The 27,304-nt window shown below is 41.2% G+C and overlaps 1 protein-coding gene across 1 annotated transcript in view; it reads right to left on the reverse strand.

Annotated features, from left to right (window-relative positions):
* The window catches only part of col27a1a (collagen, type XXVII, alpha 1a), a 94,599-nt gene that overhangs the window by 39,719 nt on the left and 27,576 nt on the right, over window positions 1-27,304 (reverse strand). Inside the window, exons 5-12 of the mRNA XM_034123554.1 lie at window positions 19,596-19,649; window positions 17,476-17,529; window positions 17,315-17,368; window positions 8,421-8,465; window positions 6,139-6,192; window positions 5,683-5,727; window positions 4,513-4,566; window positions 3,411-3,455 (exon numbers count right to left, since the gene is read on the reverse strand). Of these exons, the coding sequence (XP_033979445.1) occupies window positions 3,411-3,455; window positions 4,513-4,566; window positions 5,683-5,727; window positions 6,139-6,192; window positions 8,421-8,465; window positions 17,315-17,368; window positions 17,476-17,529; window positions 19,596-19,649 (405 nt within the window). The remainder of the gene's footprint in view (window positions 1-3,410; window positions 3,456-4,512; window positions 4,567-5,682; window positions 5,728-6,138; window positions 6,193-8,420; window positions 8,466-17,314; window positions 17,369-17,475; window positions 17,530-19,595; window positions 19,650-27,304) is intronic.

A 27,304-nucleotide genomic window follows, 5' to 3' on the forward strand; every position in this document is an offset into this window, starting at 1 on the left:
TTCTCATTAGCTGCTTAATGCTGCGCTGAATCCACCAGCTAGTTGCTAACCTTGTCTGACGGCTGTTTGGTGAGGGACAGCTAGTGTATAGGAGCTTGTATTTCAAATGAAGATAGCTCCATGCTGCTTCTCAAAACAAAACTATGAGAGCACTTTGAGTGAAATAAAACAGTAGAGTTATGGACCAGAAAAGCAAAACAATAATCTGAAAGACACCATAAATCTCCATGGAGCTGACGGGGAACATATATCACGTACAAGTAGTATTCTGATTTATTGTATATTAAAAACTATTTTAGTTATATCCAAGTCATCAAAGTTAAATGCACATTTTGTTGATGCAAACGGACATTCCTTAAACACAGAAATAAGAAACTTGTTGTAAAATATGACCAAAACGTGCGTTTCATTGGAGGATGATATGTTTAAACTATTGCTTAAAGTACCACTCATGCAAATGCACAATAAACCTGTTCCACTTTAACCATGCAGTCAAGATTTACAGACTATATGTTCACAAATACCGCCGACTGTTAGATAACCAAAAGTGCTGCTACTGTAATTGCACAGCAATTATGACCATTTGTGTCAAACATAACATTAGAAATAAAGTAATCTGAAATATGAACAAAATAGGAGCCTAAGTCCCCCATTATATGCATTCAATCTATCAGTTGTAGGGTGTCAGCAGCCAACTGTTCTACTTCTTGGAGTATTTCTAAATGCAAGAGCCAAGTAATTACTCTGTCCATTTAGCAGTAAACAGGATGCTAATCTGAGTTTTGATAAGAATTGTTGGTGCTGCAGAGACAAACCACATCAGCAGAAAGCATCCAGAACCTCAGATAATGACCGGGTCCTGCTGCGGCCGCCACACATTGTTCTAGAAATGCTAATTACTGTACCTCCCGTAAATAGCAGCTGTAAGAGTAAAGATGTTTGAGATATACAGCATGTATTTATTTTAATCTGTTTCTGGCCTTATAGAAATAGAATCTGCTGACTGAATGTAAGTCTTTGTGTTCAAACTTTCAGTCAGTTTGACCTCACATTCAAACAATAATAAATCCTTGTGAGTGATGGTATGCTTTCCTAACCTTCAATTTACTGACGCATCGTGTCAACGACTCGGATATAACTGCATCTATTTCTGTAATAGTTCAGTGCAACAAAAAGGTATTTTCTCCTCCTGTCCGGCCATTGCAGGACATTTTGGATTCCCCCCAAAAGACGGCATGGGACGGCTTTGTGGTTCTTCAAGGTTTTTTGCGCAAAGAGGGAAGCACAAGTGCAACAGAAATCTATGAAGCATGACAGTGACCCAAAGGATGAATCATACATCTGTCACCGCAGCCGTACTACGAACTAAGGACAAGTGTGGGAAACGTAGCTTTGCCAAGAACAGCACTTTGATGAGAGTCATATGTCTGCTTTTACACGCTGTTAGAGAACCTTCAGTAACACACTGCAGCAGCAGTCAGATAGCGGGTTAATGTGAAAAAACTGCAACTGATGAGCCTCAAAAAGACAAACAAAGCCAAACAAGGCAAAACAATTTAAGCTGAAATGCAGAACTCTTGGCAATGCTCTTTGGAAACTTTTTAGGCTATCCACTGTTTTAGATATATCCCTCATCACTCTTTTGGTACATGTTGGACTGATTGTGAGTGTGTGTGTGTGTGTGTGTGTGTGTGTGTGTGTGTGTGTGTGTGTGTGTGTGTGTGTGTGTGTGTGTGTGTGTGTGTGTGTGTGTGTGTGTGTGTGTGTGTGTGTGTGTGTGTGTCTGTGCAGCCATTAAACCGCCTGGCTGCTGTTCAGGTGCTTCTTCTGTTCTTTGTCCTCCGTCAGGGAGGAGAGGGATGATCTCTCTGGGATCAACTTGTAAGTGTCCTAGCTTTCCATTTTCCATGAAGGAGCACTGACAATCTATGATGGTGATTTGTGTGTTTTCCACTTGTGTATACTGGCAATTTGTAAGGGGCTGTAGCAGTTAAAATGGCCTCCTGCAGGATTTTAAATGTTGCTTCTACTTGGTTTGGAATAAAACTGGGTAAATAATGTGGTTGTTTTTTTTACGTAAAAATGCCTTTTTTTGGTTTGTCCTGATAGTTTTACTGTCATTTTTAAGTTCAAGAGTATTTATTTTATGCTTGGTAGGGTGTCTTTAAAGGTGCCTCCAAATTAAATCTATAATTATTATTATTAATGATATGGTAAATGGTAAATTATGATTCACTGTCATTTGTCTGAAATAGCAGCGCTGCAGCTGTCATAAGATCATCCAAGAAGATGACTTCTCGTCCATATAAATACTTATTTACTCTTTTTTCAGTTTTGCATGTCCCAAAGCTGTATCATTAACTTCAATATGTTTTCGTTGCAGAAAAGTGTCTGAAAAACAAAATCAGCCATCAACTCCAAAGATGCTGCCCTGTCTGAGTGTGGAGAACACACACAACACACAAATCCCAAGCGAACACATGATCCAAAGCCTCACACATGGGGAATTTGCACCCACAACTACTTCCTAAACATTTGTATAATTACAGAATAAGTTACAGTGCAAAACCTCACACAGAGCGGACACCAGCTCGCGTGTCAACAGACCTTTTTTAATGTTTAAATGACTTATTTGCTGAAAAAACAATAAGCAGCAGCTGCAGGATGATCTCAGTATGGAGTTGCACGGCTTCACACTGTTTCTGAAACAGGCCGTCAAACTGGCTTTTACCACTATCTGACACGCACACGCATAACACAACCGACAACTTCCTCCAAATGGCTGGGCTCCATGCTGGGGGGGACCGAGAGCCATTTACTCCAACAAAAGCCTTTTCTTGTTGCATCCAAGCCCCCGACGTGCGGCTGCTGGGACTCCACATGCACTCTGCTGCAGTTAACCAACAGCCATGGAAATACTGAGCCCAAACGCTGACGTAAATCCAGACCCCATAAAGTTTAACATGTGTAGGTGCAGGAGTCTCTGCCCCGACAGCTCTCGATATGACCCCAATAGAAGAATATCTTTTAAAGATTTGAAAAGGTAATTCATGTAATTTCCTTGATTTAAGGTTGATTGATATCTTACACCATCTCCTCAAAACTGTCTTATCTAGGGTTGCCTTTAGTTGATTACTCCAGTAAATGGTTGCTTTTGTCCTAGTCCAACATATTTTTTATGCATTTTATTTCCAAGAAACTTAGCAGCACATCACTGCTAAACAAAAGATTTAAAGTGGCGCTTTTGTATGATTCTTTGTAGAAAAATCGCATTAAGAACTTAATTTAAGGACGGCCCTGATCTTCTACTTTGAAAGTAAAATAACAGAAGTCACGTTCACATTCAGCAGAGCACAGTTCATCACATTTTGTAAAGATTATCTGTAAAGTATGTTGAGACAAAACTTTACCGGCCTACCCATCTTGCCCCTCTTCCCTGGTTCACCGGGAGTGCCCTGAAAATCAAAACAAGAGAGAGCAGAGGTGGAGAGGAAAACAAAGCAGAAGGGGAAAAAAGGAAAGGGTTCAGGAAAGATAGAAACACAGAGAAGACAGACATTATGTAAAAAGCATATCAAAATCAAAGCATAGCTGATTAAAGCCCACCCAAAACACACTGTAGCTGCTGCAGCAGATGTGGGGAACAGCTGACTGCAGCCATATTTCCCAGCTTATTATGAGGGATTTAGGCCTCCATCTCACATGTTAAATAAACACGGCCCCTCCTGGGAGAAGGCCGGCAGACTGTCTGATGTGCAGCTAAGGTATGAACAGGTCCTGATTACAGCCTGACGCAACCTCCTGCAGCATGTAGGCTCATCGCTGCATGTTTTAGAGGCTGTGCAGCAGGGGGAGGCCGGGATGAGTTCAGGCAGTTCAAAGGCTCTGAGAGGGGGCTTTTATCATATGAGTCATCAACACTCCCACACAGACCCGTACAGCAGCATCCCCGACAGCTGGGGAGCGTTTCCAACATTATAACAACAACAAGACAGCTGAATGAAACGGCAAGAGAGACACTGTTTCATCTCACAGGGCCCATTAGCCGGGTTCACTTGGTCACTGGAGGTTTCTGCAATAATTGACTGTGCTTTAGAGAATATAAACGCTGGACAGAAGTACATTCATTAAAGGGAATTGCTTATAAACTACTCAAGAATTTCCATTAGCTGATACTCTGTATTTAAAACTTTTTCCATCCATTGGTTAAATTCCCCAGCTACCCATCGGTACATATAGCATAAGAAAAGCTCCACCCTTACCAGCTGCAAGATTACATTAATACATGAATGCATCAATAATTATAATCTGGTAATATGATATACAAACTTCTAAAATGGTCCGCAAAATGTGTACTTTTGCTAATACTTTTGTACTTTTACTTAAGTAAACATCTGCATGCAGGACTTTTACCCTAGCAGAGTATTTCTAACCAGTAGTTGTGCTACTTATACTGCAGAATAAATTACTGATGTCATTTGTAGTTTATCCACACATTTTACAAGAACTCACTCTTTCGCCATCGGCCCCAGGCAGGCCAAAAAGCCCCGGGATTCCAATGAAACCCTGCAGGAGAGGAGAGGAAGAAGGGGAGAGGAGAGGAGAGGAAGAAGAGGAGAGAGGAGGAACAGGAACATGGGATGTGAGTATTTAGACACTACAAAAGCAGCAGCAGGAAGAAGAACAGTAACTCCCATTGGCTCTATAAGGGCTGAGTTTCAGGGGGCCGGGGGATCCACCATGGATAGGGTGGACTTCCATGAAGAACCAAGCCATGAGGCAAGTGTATATGCCCATGGACTGCATGGTGCTGGCTTCCACGATGTAGTCCAAGGGCACATACCCTCACGCCAGGGATCTCTGAAGACAGCAGGACGTCACAGTGAGCTGCTGGTGCAGGGGGAGACACACACACATAGGAACACAAAAGCACACACACCACAACAAGTAGAACACTGGAGGAAGTCACAAGTGGGTTTTACGTGCACACAATATGGAGATTACTGCAAAAGAGAGTATTGTGAAAGGTGGCTCAGTGAGAGAGGGAGGACGGGAATGCCTCCTTAAGACAGCAGGGCCTCATACGGAGCTTAAACAGGAAATTCCAGCCGGGGGGGGGGGGGGGGGGGGGGGGGGGGGGCTTCGGAGCAGCCGAGGGGAGCTGATATAGAACCTTTATTGGAAAGCAACATAAAAATCCCTGTTTGTGTGCGCTAGCGTGTGTTCTTTGATTGTGTGCCTTCAGGGTGTGTGTTTGTGTGCGGAGGCTTATCAACAGCCAGTCTTTCAGAAAGCGTATACAGTAACACAAGGTTTACATTACAACTGAAGGCTCCTTAGTTGAGCATTCTATTAATAGTGGTGCACACTGTGAGTCATGAATGTGTTTATGTGTGCAGAGGTGCATGCATGCTTCTATACATGCGTGCACTTTGTGTGTTCCTCGTGCACATGCAGCAGTTTAACAACACAACATGTCAACAGTTAGCAACCTTTAAGTAAACAACTTTCTGCCTTTAACTCTTCTATAAATATTGCGTAATAGAAAGTGTCAGAAAGCTGTCAGGCTGACCCTGTTAACTTGATCACAGGTCCTGTCAGAGCTCCATGTTAGTCCTTTAGACTTTAGATCAAATCAAACTTGAGCAGAACATTTATAGGGAAGACGCTGAGTGAACTTACCCGGACGCCTTTAGGCCCCATTGGTCCTATGGGCCCGGGTAAACCCTGAGAAACAAAGAGAGGAATTTGATTTTGGCAGTTTAACTCCTTTACTGGTTTATACCTGAAATAGCGTTTCCTCAAATACACTGTAAATATGATAGGCAACGTGCAAAAGTATGGAATTGCACGTTCAAATATGCAACCTACAGTCTATCAAACACATCAGAAATCCCACCAGATTATAAAACATGTTAAATTATTTCCAGGATCAACCTATAAATCATTGCAAACAGGCCAGTAAACTGGAGATGATTTTGTGCAATAAATGGCTTCTTTTTCATTATTATTCTGACTTTTTCATCCAAATATTTTCCTGCAGGTCAGCTGTTCAACATAACCTAATACCATTGGCCCTCTGCCCTCACTATGTTCTCGACTACTACAGTACCAGTCACAGCAGAGGATTTACTGCACCTGCCTGCCAGGATAACCTTTGGCACCTGGGCTTCCGACTGGACCGTGCTCTCCCTGCAGAGGGAGAGGGGGGGGGGGGGGGGGGGGGGGGGGAAGAAAGGGGGAGAGAGAGAGGTGGGGTAGGTAATCACAATGACAGTACCACAAACACACATTCTGCAGGAGGAGAGAGGTTCAGAGGGAGACAGAGCTGAGGCTAGGATTTAGCCCAATAGTATCCGAAGTGTAGGACTAAATGCCCTCTGAGTGTTATCACTTTAGATACTGTATAACTGATACATCAATATGTACGACAAGTACCATTTTACGTGAATGGAAACTTAAATCAAGTTCATTTAAATGCAACAACAACAATAACAAAAGGAACATCTCTTCAATAATAAATAATCACTGTGAATTAGTCCTATTGTCTTCGTTTCCCCCCCCCCCCCCCCCCCCCCCCCCCCCCCCCCTTACTTTGGTGTTCATGGTCAAATTTGACCGGTCCTGTTTTAACTGCTATTACATTAACACAAAAACCATTAATCATCACCAAATTTCATTTAACACCCTTTCAAACTGTACATATTGTATCAGACTACTGGTATACATGAAAAACTGCAGTAAATATACAAAGAATAAATTCTGTTGATTGTGATCATTTTCACTCATCTGATACCATAAAAACCCTATTCTGGATTAAAAAATCTTATGTTGTAAAGTAGTAATCATAACTATAGTGGAGCAAACAGTTTGAGATTTGCCTGTGAAGTTAAGTGGAGTAGAAGTACAAAGCAGCACTAAATATAAGCACTTAATTACATGTACTTTAAACTTGTACTTTAGGTACAGTACTTGAGTAAATGTTCTCACATTCACCACTGCATATTGCACATTCCTACAAATGATATAAATACATGTTGGAAACCAGGACTCATGATTCCTGCTAAAGGTTGATGAGATGTGGTCTGTGCATAGAGGCTGATTAGTACTTTGCTTTATGTGTGCGTGAGTATGCATAACACACACAGCAGAAGGTTGTGTAGTGTTCATGTATAACTTCCTTTGACACACTCCAGACGTGCAGCCATGTGCACTGCTGGCCATTCCCTCTCTTGGATAAATATAGTGCATAATGCAGCCAGTTAGTTCAAACTTTGGCTGAGTAGGGGTTTGGATCTTTAACCAGCTGGCAGTTAGGGGCGCTCTGAGAACGTCCCGGGTTGTATTATAGTAACAAAGGGTCATCAGCATTTTCTGCAGCTGGACCCTGTTGGCAAAATCTGGATATGCCAAACAGTTGTGCTGATGCCTCTGTCACTGGTGCTAAATTGATTCAGACTTGAGGACATGATCATCATTTCTGTGGGAAAGCAGGGGGCGTTTGAGGATGGACACAGTGTAAGGACATGGCGGTGAGAGAGAAACTCCACCAGGAGTAATATGGGAACTCCCTGCACTGACGTCACACGGGAGAACGGGGACTCACTTTAAAACTGTGTGACAAAGAGGCGCATGTTCCACTCTGCTTTCCATGACTCAGGCCTTTCCCTAATACAAACAGTAGTATGACCCAGCCCGAGTGGAAATAGCTCTGGCCTGGATGCTCCACACTTAAAATAGTCCCTGTGGGCTGGACTTAACAGCCTTATGTCTCCTCCCACTTGTAGCAGAGAATAAAGGAGTTCATTGAGCTGATTTCCCGAAGAGGGACGGACCGAGGGGAAGTGTAAGGGAAATCAAATCCACCATACTAAGATAGCATCAATGTAAAATGCCATAACTGTCACAAAAAGGAAAAGGTTCTCCAGAGCTGCAGTGTAAGAGTGTGTCACTGTTGGCCCAGTTGGCCTGGTCCTGTTTTTCTTCTTTCTTTTTTCTCTGTTTGGCATGGCGTTGTGATATCCTGGAGAGTCGCTGCAGCTCAGCGCTCTGGCCAGATGTCTGAATAACAGCCTTAACTTATCGGGCTACACTGCATGTGTGCTTGGTGCACGCACATTCACACACACATAGAGTGAGCACATGACGACTGAGTGTTAAAGAATGAGGTGAGCCGGGAGAATTTGGGGATTAGTCAGCGATAAGCGCCTTGATGGAGGACTCCAAAAATAGCAAAACATGAAGGCAAGTGCAGGTAATGGGATGTACCTGTTGGCAAAATATAAAGACAACAACATCATCTTGGCATGGAGTATGGGAATGTTAAGCTTATTGAAATGTGGGATTAGTGAAAGTGTGAAGAGTAGCAGTGGCATGGGAGTAATGCTAAATGTATGTATGGGATTGTGAAATATACTTACAGACTCTCCGGGGAGTCCGGGTGGACCAGGGTGACCTTTCTGTCCCTAAAAAGGCAAACAGAAAGAGAAATGAGAAGTTAGTTCTAGAATAAAAGAATCAACAGGTGACATAAAACACTAAAACTGTTCACAGACAAAGAAAAACCAGAAAAATTGAGTTTTGTGCAGAGTAGAATATGCATGTAAAACTCAGTGCCATATGCAAGGAATCAATCTGCCCTCCTGTCAGAGGATCAGACTTTCCACTGGCCGTGTTCAGAGAGAAATGTAGCTCGCTGAGGCCGTGCCAGGATCCTGGCATGTCGAGGATATAAATGCCTTCCTGTTCGAGTCAGATGTCTCTGCAGAGCAGACTACAACACTGAAGACAGCCTGACATAGTGCTGCCCTACAGTTCTGCTGACTGCAGCAACACGGACCCCCAACAAAGAGCGGAGGGAAACTAAATCAAAGGTGGGAAGACGTGCCATTCAAAACCACAGTTTAATAGAGTGGGAGAGCAAAAAAGAGAGACAGGAAAGAGGGAAGGAAAACAAAATAAAAACAGAAGGGCAAAGAAAGGAGAGCCTCCTGATGTCCCGTTTTCCTAAACCACAGCTCCAGAGAACCGGGCCAACACTCCCAGAGTTCCTGTAAACCGTCTTTCAGCCCTGAGCTCTGACTGCAGCAGCATCTCTTCTCTCATGATGCTACCCCATCACTCCCACTGGCTTTCACCCTCATACCAGCACTTTAAACTGCAAACGTCAGCATTATACTCCACGTTCAGCACCTAAATCAAAGTATATTTTAGTTTCCTTTTCCATCACAGACCCAATCATTCATCATTGTACCATTCTCTCTGCATCCAAGGCAAATCAAAGCTCCTTTCATTTTTGGAGTATGTCTACACCTCACATCATATGCTGACATCATTAAAAGAGCACTATGAGGAGACGCTCGAAAATACGTCAGTAATACACAAACAGAGATGTTACAAGGTGCTGAGAGACCGCTGTAACGCGAGCGGAAATGTGTGTGTGTGTGTGTGTGTGTGTGTGTGTGTGTGTGTGTGTGTGTGTGTGTGTGTGTGTGTTTTCCATGAGTTTGTGAGAGCACTGTTGGTAAGCAGTGTTGTGGGATGGATGCAAGTGCTGACACATGGCGCCTGTTTCGAAGATTTCCATTTGATGTTGGCCCGTTGGGCAGTTATAATATTGTGATGATGAATTCATGTTTGTCTGACTCGCCTACATGTGTCTGAATCTGAAATCTGTTGCCATGAGCCTCGATTTCTCCGTCAGGTTGCTCTCCAGCCCTCCATTTTTCAGGAGATGTAGTGACCCAATGTCTTGCAGAAAATATATCCAAAATCAAACAATTTTCAATATCTTATGTCTGTTTTTAAAATGTTCGAGGCTTCAACATTCTTCTCTTAAATTCTAAAACTTTCAAGGATTTTAATAACTTGGGGGAATTATTCAAGATACAAGTGATGGACCCTCTATCCTTTCCTAAATTGATTTCTTTACTACTATTATCAATATTCTTGTGTGTATTTTCTTCTTTATTCAGTCTTTATTTTCCTTTGTTAATCACATGCATAAAAAAAAAAATGCATAAAAGTGGCAGGATAAATAAAACAAAACTGATAACCTGTAATGTAAACACCTGCAATGTGTGCACATGTATTCATCAAACCGAGGAGGAGGAACACACAATACACACGCCGTTCAAGCACAAAGACACATGTACATTGTCATCTAATGACATGACATAGTTAGTACAAACATGTGTAGAGGCTTGTGTTCCCAGGCTGTGCTGTGAGGTCCATGATCCACACACACACACACACACACACACACACACACACACACACACACACACACACACACACACACACACACACACACACACACACACACACACACACACACACACACACACACACACACACACACACACACACAGGTTCTGGGTATTGACCCCCCCCTCCTAACCCCACCCGGCCATCTCTGATCTTATCTCGCTCATTAGAGCTCTCTAATGAGAACGCCCTTCCCACCGGCCTCCTGTGTTTAGCGCCACTTGCTTAATGAGCATGTGTGTTCAATCAGATAAACATACCCAATGCTTTTCATTTAGCTCCCCGGTAGCTCTTTGTAACACTTTTGTCCACCACATGTTACCCCACTGAGTCGAGGAACACCCCAGGGAAGCCCATTTCAGAACAAATGATCATAAAAGACATGTTGTGTCTGCAGATGATTTGTGATTCCTCTGACTCATTACCAGCTACCATGTACCCACTACAGCTGTCCTCTACTAAAGTATTCGAGCTGAGTCTCAAAAACTACAAACACAATTAAGTATTTGGTACAATCTAAAACTAAAGTCGAAAACTTTAAATATAAGCTCACATAGGGGTGCAAAAACATCTCATATGGAATGTTATTTTTCTTGAGTTTTGAAACAAATCCTGACATTTGAAAAAAAGTGTAAAATTGTTTGTGGTCTAGAAAATTTAAAATTGTACTTATCCCAAAGTCTCTACCAGACAGAACGCATGTTGTTGCATTTCTCCTTATCAAATTAAAGGTAATCTATGGTTAACAACTGTACACCACAAATGATGAAGGTGTGTGTTCCGCTGTCTGGTAGCAGAAACACACAGCTCAGCTCATTCATCTGTGCCTTCATCCAGCCTCTCTGTCTCTCTCTTTGTGACTTCCCTCTGCAGCGTGGAGCCAGATGATTGCTCAGAGTAATTGTCTGGCTCCATGCATGTTCTGCACGTACAGCCCAACATAAAGCCTCTGCACGGATGTCTGGCGGGCACAGACGCACCAAACAACTGCAGGAACCTATCCGGACAATTTGGCTGAAATCCACCCCGGCGGAAGAGAAAGGTCTCATCTCCAGACTGCTTCGCAATTTCAGAAGCATGTTGTGCTTTAACGCAGTATCACTATTAAACAGTGGAAGACAGATTTGTTGCTCTTCTTGCAAAACATGCAAAGAAAATGATGGTTGATTTGACTTATCCCATAATTACAATGATGATTAGCATGTGGATTTGTTAGTTTGAACAGCGGGCTGGAGCTAAATGGAGAAACTTTGGTTTGGAAGAGCTCTTTGGGGAGCTTCAGACAGATTAGTGTCGTACAGTAAACTGTCTTGCATAAATGAGGAAAAGGAGTATGATTAATACACTGTGTAGCTCCTGCAGGGAAACTACAGGAGATCATTGTGCTCTGTATTTGAAGGATGTTCTTGTTAGGAGAACGATGGTTTGGATTTAGTTGAAAGGAAAATCCTCTGCATAAAATCTACAGTAGTCAGCAATTCATAGAACATTTGCTTTTCTACTAAGAGGCAATGGAAATACATAGTAGTCTACGAACAGTGTCTTCAATCATTGACCCTAAAGTCCTCACACATGTACATGTGTGTATGTAGGAGAATTGCACATGTGAAAGCACATGTACATAAAGGAATTTATCATAAACAAAGAGCCAACATTATGTGTCTCAAGAGGGTCATATTTGCACAGAATATAACATAACAAAAACTAAGTCTACATGAGTGTTTATGGATTATGGACTCCTGTAGCTGCATATGGACTCTGTAACGGACCTTCAGGGACAACACTTTTACTCCTGTAGCCTCCTGTAAATCTGATTTACAGAATATCTTATTCTAATGCAATGATACAAGAATGTAATGATATGAGAATCTGCATAGTTTTGATAACTGTGATCAAGTTGAATATTAACATTGAATACTTTATGACTACATCTGGCAAAGTTGCTCAATAAAAAATAGTATTTATTTTAAAGGTCCCCTATTATACTGTTTTTCATCAATATATTATAGGTCTCAGATACACACAACACATATCTCTGAAGTGTTTAGCTCGAAATACCAAACAGATCACCCATTTTAACATCCCATAAACCCCTCTGTTTCAGCTCTGTTCAAAAGTGCTGATTATGTGTCTGTTACTTTAGATGAAAATAAGGTGCCACTCCCCACGCCCCTCTGAGAGAGATTTGGTGAAAAAGAACACAATAGGCGCATTCACACCGGAGTACTTTTCCCAGTATAGTTCCGATATAGTTCCGAAAATGTGCGTTCACACAAAAAAATCCGGAACTAGAACTTAGTTCATGAGAACATTTTCACCCCCTTTTCAGTCCCTGCTAGAGAGGTGGTACTTTCCTGTGGAGGAAATGGTTCCCATTTCTGATTGGCTGGGCGGATTGCAAACCACGCCCCGTAAAACTCCCAAAAAGTTTTGTGAAGCAGCCATTTTATTTTCCTCGCATTAGCATTATTAGCATTAGCATTAGCCCAGCGCACGAACGGAGAGAGACTAACTTATGGCAATACAAAATAAAACATGGGAGCGGTGGAGATGAGGAGGTGTCGGCGTTTCTGGCGATTTACTCGGGGACTTCCGGCCGGGGACTTCGGGTGGCAGTATACGCCGTGAAGTTGTTTGCGGCCTGCCAGTAAACCCAAAGCAGAAGAAGAAGAAGTGACGTCAGCGGCTTCATTTGCCTAGTCCTCCCTCAGGGACTTATTCCGGTGTGAACGCGATCTGCTCTTTAGTTAATCAGAACTAAAGAGTTCTGATGAACTAAGTACTGATGAACTAAGTACGGCAAAGTACTTGGTGTGAAAGCGCCTATTGGTGCTCTAGGAGGAGATTCAGGTGATAAGATGGGGGGGGGGTTACCTTGGTTGGTGATTGGCTAATGGTTACACAAGCCAAAAAATCGTTATGACATCATAATGTGGCCAAAATCTGATCAGCTCATTTTCAGACAGGTTTTTATATAAATGGATCAGGACAAAAAGAGAGAGAATCTTTGTTCCTGAAACTTTCAGAGTCTCTTTACACAGAGGGGACACATGTTGATGTAGTAGAGATGTGAAGAAGTGGATTTTGCATAATAGGTGACCTTTAACAAAAAAAGAATAGCAATTCCAATATCTTGCAATATCTCCAGGTTTTGTCATTTAAACTCTGATATACAGTAGATACATCTACAGCAATGCATCATATTGGATAAGATCTTCATGTCCTGTGAGAACAACGTATTGACAGAAAAACAGCCATGCTTTCAGCTTGGCCTTTTGCAGCAGATAAGGCGTTGTAAAGACAGGATTTAGCTTGAGATGTAGCAGAACTTTCTCAAAACAATAAGGAATACTTCATTCTTTAGTTTATCAGTAATGCATGATATTAACTGGACATGAAAGAGATGTACATTGTAATCTATAATAATGCTAATATGTAAAATATTAGCCTCTAAGATGTGGAGGAGGAGTATAAAGTTGCATGCAAATTAAATAAAAGCACCTCAAAGTAATACCTACTTGTGTAAATGTACTCAGTGTACAGTAGCAATGTTACCAGTGCTGGAATGTAACTATGTCTTGGCTTTAGGGAAGAAAAAGCAGTAGTAGTGTGAAAGACAGATGTAGAAAAGGCAGCCAAACCAGTGAGAAGATGCAGATCTACTCGCAGAGGGAATAGACACATGTGGCTTTTCTAATGCGGCCTTGTACTTGAGGTTTGGCCCAGTGTGTGTCCCCTCTCCCTGACCCTGCCCACCATACTGAAAAGTCATTGAGAGTCTAGAAGAAATGCTGTTCAGAGCGGAACATGCTTGGCTTGTCTGGCGGTGTAAAATCACACTCTGCTATCGCACGTTCAAAGCACCACTGCTTTCTCCATTAAAGTTTTCCATGGAAAACCAGAAGCCAAATTCCAGAATTCCCGGTTGAAGTGTCAAGCTAAGGCTGATAAAGAGCCAGTGTGTGTGTGTTGGGTGTGTTTGTGTGTGAAAGAGACAGAGAAGGTGGAAGGGGAAAATACGGAGCAGAACAAAGGAAAAGCTGCCTGTTTTCCTAAACCACAACTTCGGAGTAACGATCCAAACAAATGAGGAATGAAGAGGAAGAAAAAGCCTGGATGTTTCAGGGTCTATAATTGCAATGAAAGTCATCAATGATTTTTTTTATATTGTAGTGACCTTGCATCCATTCAGGACAGGACGCGCCTGGGACGTTCCACCTGAGCTGACCAACAAAACGAACAGAACAAAACAAAGCCTGTTTCTCAACCGCCCGTCTGAACATTGACTCAAATCTCTGTCATGGAGCTAGGCATGTGGGCTCAAGATGCGTAACATCAACAGTGTGAAACACAGCTGTAGTTATTGTGCATTGTTTAGCACAAATGGGTAAATTAGGCGCTCTGTGTTTGCGTACGGAAAAGGAAGTTGACTCCTTGTGGCACATTTTTACAAGTTTCCATCACAGTCATCATGTCTGTGGTTCACTGACCGATACCTGAGGCATGCTCTGATGATGTCAGTGTGTGTTGATGGAGATGCCATGGCAACAACTTCCTGAAATGATGATGTGATGCTCGGATATCTGATATACTCCTTAGGGGCTGATTTAATAGAGTGCTGCAGGAATAAGTCTTAAAGCCCAGAAATTAGTCAGCGTTTTTCCACTTTTGGTCACTGGTGTTGAAATCAAAGTTTTTTTTTATGGGCTTCAATTATTGTCGGTAGTTAGCACAAGCTTAAGAGATTATCATGTTTTGTTTTAGGACCAAAGATGTGCCAGTAAATACCACACTTAGACAATTTGGAGCTTTCACATGGCTTAAACAAGGCTTTTGCTAACAAGCAGCTAAATGAGACTACTATAAAACATCAAACCAAACATTCGTCCGCTTTAGTTAAATGGTGGTGACATTGAAGTTATTTGCTTTTTTACATTATCTTTTTATTTCTGCTGATTGCATTAACACTTAAAAATGATATTATCTGAATGAACTAAATGTTTAAGAATCATACACCTTTGTTAGCCACAAAGCTTATTTTATGCAATTATCGAAAAAAGGAAAATTCAATGGGATTGGGCAATGCCAACTTTCGGGTTGGCTTCCAAAAATGCTTCTTCCTTGCAGCACTCTATACATCCTTGGGCTTCATGGAGACAATTTGCTGAGCATCTGCACTGCTCATATATGTTTTAAACACTTAGGAAGTACACACTTTCACTTACACTTACACACTGTATGCTAAACAACAGTATAAGACGTCATCAAGTTGTCTGTTTTACGCTCTCACCTGCGGTTCTGTAATTGTCTAACTTTCTGTCAATTCACCACCAAGACTCATTGAGCTTGAAATAAATGTTTTCCACAAGCTTTACATTTTCCATTCTGCCCGAGTGTGTAAAAACTAAAGCGAAAGACAGAGACATACAACTGGACACAGAGACACACAGACAAAAGCCAACTGCTAACAAAAGCCATATGTTAAAGCCGAGGCAGCCATCCAACTACAGTCTGACACTGCAGAGCTCTGTGGCTCTGAAATGTAATTGGACACATACAGAGGCACTTTACACCTCTGCTGAAATGCAAACAGTCGACCTGCTAAATTCAATTACTCAACAACTTCTTCTGCTTTGTTTGAAATGTGAGCATCATTGGGCTAAATTCTTTTTGACGGAAAGCAGTGTATGAGATCTTCTGCCACCTTGAGACGCGTGTTTACATCTGATTGTTTATGAATAGTGGAAAATATTCTTTTTCTACAGACCTGAACACCACACAAGACACCCTAAGCTCCCCAACTGTATTTAACACTACCCTATTATAAAAAGTAGTATTGTTTTTATATGAAATTTGTTTGGTTGGTTTGGTCAACAAGCTTACTACTTTAAGCTAACAGTTGATGCTTTATCTGATACATTTAATGCTAACTATTTCAACTACCATTACTTCTAGCTAACCATTTTAACTGCCTTTCTATTAGGTTTATAACTATAAGGTTACTATTTTGACTGTTTATCCATCGCTTTAGATAATTATTTCAAATGTTTCCTTTGGCTAACTTCTTATCTGTTTACTACTTTTGGCTAACTGACTAACATTACTTTGGGCTATTTGTTTTCCAACAGACTTTAACCTAACACTTTTCCCCGATAGATTTAACACCAGCCATTTCAACTACTTTTACTTTTAGCTAACAACTTGAACTGTTATCATAACTTTAAACTAACCATTTTGACCATTAGCTAACTGTTTTATCCTCTCTGCTAAATTGTTCACTAGCTAGTAAAGAAGAAATTGGAGAAGGAAGAGAAACTGATGCAGTATCCATCTCCAGGCTTGTAAGAAGCGCAATAGATGTGTTTATGGAATATAATTAGAATACAGACAATACATATTATACATATTATACAAAAATATAAACATGGACAAATACACAACTCAAAAACATTCCCGTTGGACTCACTCTTTGTATGTTTGTCTACCAGAAGCTCTGTCCCACTATTTCATCCCTACACTCCTGAATCACTCAAGTAGCAAAACATCTTGACAGTGGTGACGTTGTATACGAGTGCATGATCCTAATTTCCCTAATGACAAAAAAACTCCTCCTTCATCCCTCGTGACATCCTTACTGCCAACATTAAAAACCCCTCTGTGCTGCATCCAGCCAACACAGATGGAAGAAATGGTGAGCACAGCAAAAACGAGGAAAGGGAAATGGAGAGGATTAAGGAAGAGGGTACAACTAGGGAACTTTACAAAGATCAGTGTGTTTACTTTACAAAGATCAGTGAGTTTATACAGTACACACACATCACAACAGACAAAAAAGTTGATGGAATGCTGACTGAAACTTTCCTGGGCTTCCCAAACCTCTTCAAGGGCCGTACTATTTTCAATTTGCACATCTACAGTAAGCACTTTGCTGACACACAACATCAATTGTTGATGGTTTAGCTCTTATGGCAAGCATATAACATCAATGAATTACATTGTATTGGAAGGAATTCAGTGCAAGGGATTTAGGAGTATTGCTCGTTCTTACCTTCCGACCTTCTTGGCCAGTCAGTCCAACCGGGCCAGTAATCCCTGAGTCTCCCTAAAACAGAAAGCACAATCATCAAAATGCACTTATGCAGCATTCAGGAGCATGCCAAGCAGGACGTTGTTAGACATTAATGTAGCGTGTAAGAAAAGGTGCACTACCTTCTCTCCTTTAGGTGCTGGCCCAGGTGACATGCCAGGGTCTCCTTTCCTACCCTGATTAAGAAAGAAAAATACAAAGGAGGACATTGTGTGGGTGAATTTCTCTGAATAACACCTTTTATTTTAGACAAAAGAAAGGGTGATGGTGTAAATCAATCGCCTTTATATTTCCCATACATAGGTTATAGGCTACAATTGATGCAAAACAACAGGATTGAGTTATCATGTAGCTGAAAGACTCTCATTACAGATGCTTTGTTAGATGAACAGCATTACATGGGTTTAGTGCCCCTCAGGTCACGCACAGCAAGCTTCATTGTCAGCAGGTAACAATAACGTGGCTTCAGCACATCAAAGCTATGGATCGGAAATGAGTGCTGAGTGCATGGACCCCTGCTATTTACAACTTTATTTCATTTATTAACGATGAAAGAGGAAAGATTGCAATGCACCCCGAGAAAACGCTTCAGAGTCATTTTCTCAACACACCTGCCAGGTAGAAAAAGTCTGCTCGGTCAGTGTTTTTTCCTTTAAGTATTTAACAATGAAGATCACCTAGTGAGATTCAGAAGGGTTGGTAAGGGAATTGTGTGACTTTTGGACAGGGCCAAGCTAGGTGTTTTGCACTGTTTACAGTCTTTGTGTTAAGTAAAGCTACCACTGTAGATTTAAAGCTCAATAGTGATCATTGTTTTTAACTCTGAAAGCAAGACTCTGGGGAAACATGCTTATTCGCTTTCTGCTGAGAACACACTCCTGTCTGTTTTGTCAAACTGGAAGCTACAGCCAGCAGTCATCTAGCTTAGCTTAGCGTAAAGGCTGCTGACTGTAACTTCATTTTGAACAGACAGACAATACAGTTGTAAATATCATCTCATCGAAGAAAGTATTTCCGTATGTAACATTAAACTATTCTTTTAAGTATAAGATGGCAGATATCTGTGAGAATCAGGTACCTAATGATGGGGAAAAGATGAAGAACGCAACATGGAATATTATAAATGACATCAGGGAGACAAGGACACAGTCCCTTCTGGTGACCTGCGGAGGTCAGGCTGCTGCACAGTTGTCATTTCTGAAAGGCATTTTCATAATGCACTTTGAATACAGGTACTGCTCCTTATTATACTCTAAGCAAACTTTGAATTTGTCTTGGGCAGGGTCGTCTCCTGTTCACACGCTAAAATTGGACAGATTTATTTGGAGTTCTCACTTTCCGACTTGTAATGTTTTTCCCCAGGAGCTCTGATAAATCACTCCAGCTCCCCTGCTGTTCAACTAGCTGCCTCTCTCCGCTCAAGATGCATTGGTAGCACATGGACACAAATGAACACGGAAACAGTATATAAATGTATAGACATACACACACATTTTTCCATCACATTACCCACAGCCCTACTTTCTGGACGCAGGTATAGATTACCCATATGCAGACAGTCAGTGTCAGCTATGTTTTTGTTCTGAAAGCTAAACAAGCTTAAATAAAAAACACACTCTTACATTACACTAACCAGTCTGTGGTCTGTGCAGTGGTAACCTATGTCTTTGTCTTTTATATATCTTTGTATCAATCTGTTTGTCTTAATTAGTTATGCTTTGCATGTGGATATATATATATTTAAATATTTTCTTCTTTTCTTACGGTCATGTTTTAGAAAGGCCCTATTCGTTTTGGGGGTTTTCCTTTCCTGAAGTGTGTTCTATAGGTTTGTGTGCATGTAAATTGTCTGAAAAGGCTCAAATCCCTGTGTTCCCTCCAGAGGGACTTTCTCTCACAAACACACACACGGAAATGTAAACCTGATTTCCCCCCTGGCAGCACCACATGTAGTGCTGGGATGTTTCTCATGTTTACAAATGTCCAGGTGTGGCTGCACTGAACTTAAATGACCCTGATCCTTTAGCCACAAAGCTCTATTACCCTTGGTGCCTTTTATGGACTCCAGCTAATATAGAACATCTCCCCTTAGAGGCAAGAGAAGATCATAAACTTCTTATTAAATAAGTATTAGAGGCAGGTACATAATCATGTAATGGAAAAATCAACACGGCTGCAGGGCATTTTGAACAAAAAGCCAGATTTGTAATCATTAGTTAGACTAAGTGTGTGTGTACGGTACCTTGAGCCCAGGTGGACCAGGTCGGCCAGGGTTCCCATGGGGACCGGCGGCGCCCTGTGAAACAGCCAAAGAGAGAATAACATAATCAAAACAGTGATCGAGATCTCAATCAATCATCATATTGGGATAGAGCCGATGCAGACTGTGGCTACTGTGAATGAGACCAGAAAGAGGAAGGGAGGGGGGGGGGGTAACGTCTGTCTGGAGAACCTCAGCTTTCATGCTACTTTAACCTATTTCCCTATACATCAGCTGTGTGTGTGGTGGTGAGGTATTTGGGGTTGGTGTTGGGGGTAGAAGCTTATGGAAAATGGGGTCTGTGGAGCTGCTTCACCATATGGATGTGGTTTTCCTGCCCCCTGTTGCCTCCTCTTCACAACCCCCTCCTTTCCTCTAGACACACACACACACACACACACACACACACACACACACACACACACACACACACACACACACACACACACACACACACACACACACACACACACACACACACACACACACACACACACACACACACACACACACACACACACACGCCAGGCATCTTAATGAGTAATGCAGATCATCTCGTATCATAACATTTTGAATTCCTCCGCTGGTGTGTGTTTCTGTCAGCATTGGCTGAGGAAATGAACAGGACTGTGTCTGAAAGCAAACAGAGTGAGATCTACAGTAGCAGCATATTGGTAATGTGAACCATCTCGCACCGTCCAAAAGCCCCCCCTGGGAAGGCTTAGCAGAAAACCTTTTGGAAGAATGAGAATAATCTAAACCAATTTCATGACAGAAACAAAGAGGTTGAAGCTACATCCCCACCATCCAAATATCTGTCTACCTTCTCCTCCTCTGAGAGTATTTTCAGTGGATCTCTGACCCAACTCCTGCCCTCCACGTGCTGTGTCACCCTCGGGCCCCTAACCCACCCCCGGAGGGGGTCAAGGGTCGCGCGAGTCAGAGAGAGTGGAAAAAGACCCACAATTGCTTTAAGAGCTGGGTCAGCGAGTTTCACTGAGGTGAGTCAAAACAAATCAGGAAGCCATTATATTACTGATCTGCTCTACAAGCATCAAAAAACAATGTCTACCGATATATCAAGACAGCCAGCGCTTAATTATCCACAAAAAAGGAAGCAGTGTGGGGTTTGGGCAGGGTTATACGACTCAACAAAAAAGCCCTTTGAGTAAAGTTCAGAAACGGAAGCGTGCAGACATGGCAACATAAAGGCCTGTTGCTGTAACTTCTCTTCAAAGGGCGCTTTGATGACACCAAGGTCTGATTCATATGAGACAAAGTTTTCATGAATGAACAGGACGTAAATGAGTGTACAGGTGTTGTTACAACTCATGTGAAAAAACGAATTCCACACACAGTACTACATGTACTGATATTAAAACTAAAAGGAGGGCCAAGCTAACTGCCCTCTCTTGCAAATAATTATAGAACTGTAAAAAACTTAATTTGGATCCAATCCAAAATGTATTGAGTTCTATTTTTTAAACCTTTTCCCACAAGTTTCATGTAATTGGGCCAGTAGTCTTGCTGAAAACGCAACAGAAAAAAAACTATTTTGCATTTTCTCTTTAGCTGAGGATATAATACTCCACAGGATTGAATGAGTAAGACAACATAAGACAAGACAAAACAAGACAAGACAAAACATGATACCATCCAATAAGGTAAGACAGGATAAGATCACCAGGAATAAGTGTTGAATAAAGACAGAGAAAGATTCAAGAAAAGAAAAGAAATACAAATCAAATTGACAGTAAAATACAAAATTAAAATGCTTCACATATGTATAGATATGAATAATTGTGAATTTGTTAAAAAATATATATTGTACATACTGTGCAAGTCATGTGAACATAGGTTTTTTTAGAGGGGTCATTCTTTGGTTATGAAATACTGGTAAACATGATCTGTTTTTACCTTGTTATGTTTTACAAAAGGATTCTCAAGGTTTAAAGCCTCTTTTCCTCCCACGCTCACTTCCTCCCTACATTCAGGTTTCAGCTGGTGTTCTCTCGCTGTGTCCAGACAGTGTTAAGGGACACTGTTGTGCCCTGAATAAACTAAAACAAACTAGACATGCTTCAATTACATGCTTCAGATTTAACCCCGTGGTCTACCGCAGCCTGGGCACTGGCTGGCACAGACATTTGGAGCTGCCTCCATGTCGTGTTCCCTCTCTCGCACAACAGGTGTCTAATTAGAGAAGCGCAGGGTGGGTCATACACAAGCTATCAAATGAAAAACCACCAACCTCTGAGCGGCGACGCAGGGAGTTTCTGCGGCTGCTGTGGTCATAATGCTGCTAGCTCTGAGCATTTCATTACCATTCTAAAAATGAGAACAGAAATCTAAAGAAATGATGGCTCCTAATGTTTCATGTCATGTGTGCTGTCCGCTCTAAGGGAAAACATATATATGCTTGATTGTACAGAAACCTATATTAACACCATATGTGAAACCAGAAATATTGCATCTGCACTTCTGGATCTTAAATGTGGACGTTTTACGTCACTCTAAAGGTTATATTCCCAGACGGAATATTTTGGACAAGGCCTTGTTTTAATGGGAGATGCTGTAAACAGGGCCTGACTTTCAACACTGGCTCGTAAAAAAAAAAGAAAAAAAAAGTTTTAATGTATATACAGTCAGCGTATTAAAGATAAAAGACATTCTGCAAGGTGCCGTGCCAAATAAGAGCCGAGGGGGCAATGTCTGATAATCTAACAATAACATCAAGAGCATGAGAAACTGCTGGACCTCTTCTTAATTAAAGATCCCAGTCATCACACACACACACACACACTTGCAGGAAAGGAAAATATTTCACTGTTCATTAAAGTTGCAAGAGCTTTGCCATTGCTGAGTGAAAAGTGCAGGGTTTGCCAATGCCAAATCCATTACAGTCAAACGTCTTAATACCAGAAGCAGAGAGGCAGATGAATGAAGCTATATGCTGGTGAAAACCCAGTCATATAAAATCTATTTGCCAACATATTTAAAGCTAAATACATCATGCAGTGACCAGATGAAAAGGGAAATGGTAAGTAGTCCAAAGTATTACTTAGGCATTTTACACAAATAATAGTAATATCTCATAATGGCAATGACAAGGTTGAAAATAACGATGGAAACCAAGAGCTAACGTTATGCCAAACACTTAAAATCGTATTAAAGAATGTGGCAGGAGGGAAGAATTGTAGCATGGACTGTGATTTTAACTGTCCTGGAGTTAAAGTAGATCTATATCGTTTTTCTAGGTTTCTATACGTGCATCTGGGATTTAAATGAACTTTATGTGCAGATGAAGCGAAGCAGATGTCCCGCCCCTTAGCCATTACGTACAATGTGTTGGAGCGTTAGCCAATAGAAGCGTGTTATGGCTAGCGTGTGATGTCACTTTGTTAAGGAAGTAAACAAAGGAGTCCAATGGAGGCGTTTCAGGCAAGGGGGGAGTGTGTGGGAGAGAAACTCCCTCTGGAGGGAACACAAGGATTTGAGCCGTTGCAGACCATTTACATGCACACAAACCTGTATAACACACTACACAGCAAAGGGAAAACCCCAGGGCCTCTTTGAATGTTTTATCTTAGTTTTCATCGTATGCAGAGTCACAGATTATGTTAACTATTATTTTATATATCATATATTTAATATATAGTTTAGTCAAAACATTGAATACAGATATTCATCGAGATGTATCCTACTGGCTTTAGAGATGTTGTGAATTTTAGATTTGGACAGTCCTGGAGCTTTAGTATTTCTAACAAAGTCGTAATTGTCAGGTTTCTTTATGGTCATCATTGGAAATGTATCCTACCAAAACCTTTTTGGAAACGTTTTAGAAATTACCTGAATTTTTCGATTATTAACTGTAACAGTCAAAGTTTCCCAGGTTTCTATACGTCCATGCAGGATTTGAATTATCTTTACGTGCAGGTGAAGCAAGGCGGTGAGATTTCAGTGACATAGACATGGAGTAGTTGAACAGGTAGCATGAGGAAAGATGGGCGACTCGGACAAAGACCCTTTTGACGCAGCCGGTTCCAGACGGATCCTGCAGGCTTCAGATAGAGAGCGCCCGCCTCACGTTTCCTCTCACACCCTCCTACCACCGCCGTCACCACCCACACTAGAAAGAGCTCGCTCTGCCTTTTTCACGGGACGCCTAGCTGAGGGCTTCTGTACTGACAGTGGTTCCCTTGGCGACGGCGTCTCACACTCACATGTTTGGGATCAGAGGTCAAGGTTCATGGGTGGTGCTTGGTGGGGCTCAATGGTGCTCTGTGTGTCATCATGCACACTTCCAGTAATACGAGTTTACAAAGGGTCGTGCAAAAAAAGATTTTTCCTCAGCAAATTCCAGCTGACTTAAGTTGATGTAATTTTATGGAATAAGCTTTTACATATAAATGCATAGATAATGAAATACATGTATTAATAATGAAATAGGTGAAATGCAGAGACTACGTTTCCCTGTGTGTGCAGTGCTGTGTGCATACTGCATGTGTGACTTCCTTTGTTGTATTTACTTATTTACTACTTATCTTTTTTTATTCTATATTTTAATGTATTTTTCGATGTTTATTCCTGTCTTTTGTATGCACCTGTTCCTAGAAGAATTTCTTTGAAATGTATGAAAGCCATGTTGTTTTGACTATGCAATATTTTCAGATAAAGTTGAAAAAAAACCTAAAAAAACATGTTAGAGACTAAACATTAAAATCATCCATTTCCTATTCATTTGTCTTGTGTGTAAATGCTTGCACTTTGAATTGCCTTTGTGTCTGAATTGTGCTATATAAATAAACTAACCCTAATCTTAACATTTATCACTTATCCAACAATTATACACCTTTATAAGGGGCAGATACATCTTCAGGTGAGTCATGGAGATATCCATACTTTTTAAATTCCCCCTGTCACTTTTTCACCCTAACTGATTCCTTCCTTTAGTTTTTCATACGAACATATGATTATTCCATCCTCCAGAGACCCGTCACCCACCCATTCATTTTTGTCCTCTGTGGAGCACATTGGGTTTTGGTCCATTACTTTGAGGTTATACATGCCACAGCATTAAGTCCAATTGTTCTCCACAGAGGACATCCTGGGCTTTTGAAACTTATGACATGTGTGGGGGTGTGGCTTTGAAAAAGATAATTTCATTGTATTTCAAAATGGCGTCCATCTACACAAGCACTATTTATAGAAAGAGAAATGGTAAGTTTGTAATTTTGTAATTACCAGTGTTGTGAGGTCAATATTTTAATTAATTATAGTAAGGGAACATCTTAGGAGTTAGTGTAGTGAGTTTCAGAGCAGTGTAATACTTATTTGACCTAAAAATAAATGTTTGTATGAATGTCCTCTGAGGAGGACATGGGGATTTGCTAACTTTTTATTTCCCCCATTTTACACAACACAAATGGAGGCCACTAACTAACACGTAGGTTTCTGTAGGGTTCATGGCAGACGGATGCAGTGGGAACACATACATCAAGTGGCTCAAGTGTCAGATGTATCTCTGCATTTCAAAAAAGGATGGAGTTCTACAAATAAGGGCTCAATATTTGTTGCATTGAGTTGTTGTCTAATGTTGTCTAAATGTACTTGTATGTTAATGTTGTTTGTATACTATGCTTCGCATAACTAACAACCGATGTCCTCTACAAAGTAATACTTGTTTTTAGTTGTTAGTCATTATGTTTATACCACCCTAAAGACTTGTGTGATAAAAAAAAAAGGAAATTTGAAACCTTTTTCTTTCTGGGTCTTAGGAGGATAATGCAGCAACACCTGCTGTGAGTCTGCAGCTCCGAACAACCTGCAGCAAATATCCAGAGTTCATTTATTTCAGTGATGAACAAGTGGATTCTTTTCCACTAATCGAGACCACACTCTTTTATCCGGCCAAGAGGAGAGACATGTTTGCGAGTGTGAATTTTGCAAGTGTGTAAGTGTATATGAGGCTCAGTTTTGTAATTAAACTTGATTAATGCTTCTGTTTACAGGAGAGGTCCATAATCGGACTCACTCTTTATATAGGCTCATAAACACAGCCGCATATGTCTGTGCTGCAGGGGCGTATTCACTTCTGTGTGTGCGTTAATCACAATGACACTGGTTCAAGTGGCATGAAAAAAAACAAGGTTCTTTACAAGTTGTTATTTATTCAACTGGCTTGTTTTCATTGTTTGCAAATTGCAAACCAACCACTTCCACTGACAATCCCACATGAAGCTCAACAGCTGGTTTGCCTTGGTCGACTAAGATCTGAGGATCAGTAAATCAGTGTGAGGTGACACACACTGCTGAGGAGTGAGGGGCAAGTTTAAGTGCAGCTCTACATATTTGTAGGTCTTAAAAAAGCAAATTCTTCGGGACCCTGAAGGTAAATATGGTGCATATTTCGAGAAACCCACTTATGGGTCATATCAAAATAGTTTCACTCACTCATATGAACATGTTCACACAGATCTGTCTTTAGATTTCTAAGCCTAATTAAAGTTTATTCCAGGTTGGTTCATAAGAAGTGTGGCCTGGTGTTGAGGAGCTGCAGACGGGTGGGAGGTGCTGCGGGGGCTTAAGTAGCTCTAATTAGAGCCATACAAAGACCTCCTTATACATCTATGGTTCACAGGGACTTTAAACACCTCTCAGACACAGACTGACAGTAGGTAATAATTAGGAACACATAAAAAGACACACGCACATGAATCCATGGATGTAAAGTGTCAATCATTTGCAGTCATGTGATGCATTTAGATAATTCTGTGTCAGGATTGACTGAAAAGCTAGTTTGTAATGTGTGTGTGTTATTAAAATGGTAAAAGAAGTGCTAAAACATATTGAGTCTGTCTTTATTAAATGACAAAAAAGCTGTAGATGACAGCTAGGCTGTGCATTGCCATGCTAACATGCTAACATGCTTACAGTAATACCGCTAAAATGCTGTTCATGACGTTCAGCAGGTATAATGTTTACCATGTCAGTGACCATGATATCTTTTTGTATGTTCCTTCCCTTTGTGGCTCACTTGAGCTTTGTATGTGCTATATGGAAAAACAATGGGGTCACCTCAGTTATGACAATTAGTCCTGAGGGGAACATGAACATTTAAACCAAATTTCAAGGCAATCCATCCAAACGTTTTTGAGATATTTCACTTAAAACCATAACTTTCTGATATGTTATGTTATAAGAATACAAGTCAGGGGATCATTTTCCGTGGCAGTTTGTCCAATAAATGTTGAGATACTTAGAAGTCAGTCTGAATCCATACAACAGATAGAAACAGAGGAAGTTCCTCAAAGAGTGAGACTATATCTGTTTAACTGGCCATGGAGAAAGAGGCCTTTCATTAGTGCAGGATGGGATTCCTATGAAGTGTTGCTGCAGCTCAGCAAGGAGAGAGTCCAGCGCCATGTGTTCCCTGTCTGTTTACAGTGCTTTTATTAGGCATCCTGTGGCACAGCCAGCCTTTTGAAAGGCCGTCTTTATAGGAGCTTTCCTGTTTATGCTTTGGGGTGGGAGGTCAGCACTCGCAGCCCCATGCTGAATATGGTCAATCTGCCTGCATAGGTAAACTGTGTGTGTGTGTGTGTGTGTGTGTGTGTGTGTGTGTGTGTGTGTGTGTGTGTGTGTGTGTGTGTGTGTGTGTGTGTGTGTGTGTGTGTGTGTGTGTGTGTGTG

This window comes from Trematomus bernacchii, unplaced genomic scaffold, assembly GCF_902827165.1.
Source record: "Trematomus bernacchii unplaced genomic scaffold, fTreBer1.1, whole genome shotgun sequence".
NCBI classification, from domain to species: Eukaryota; Metazoa; Chordata; class Actinopteri; order Perciformes; family Nototheniidae; genus Trematomus; species Trematomus bernacchii.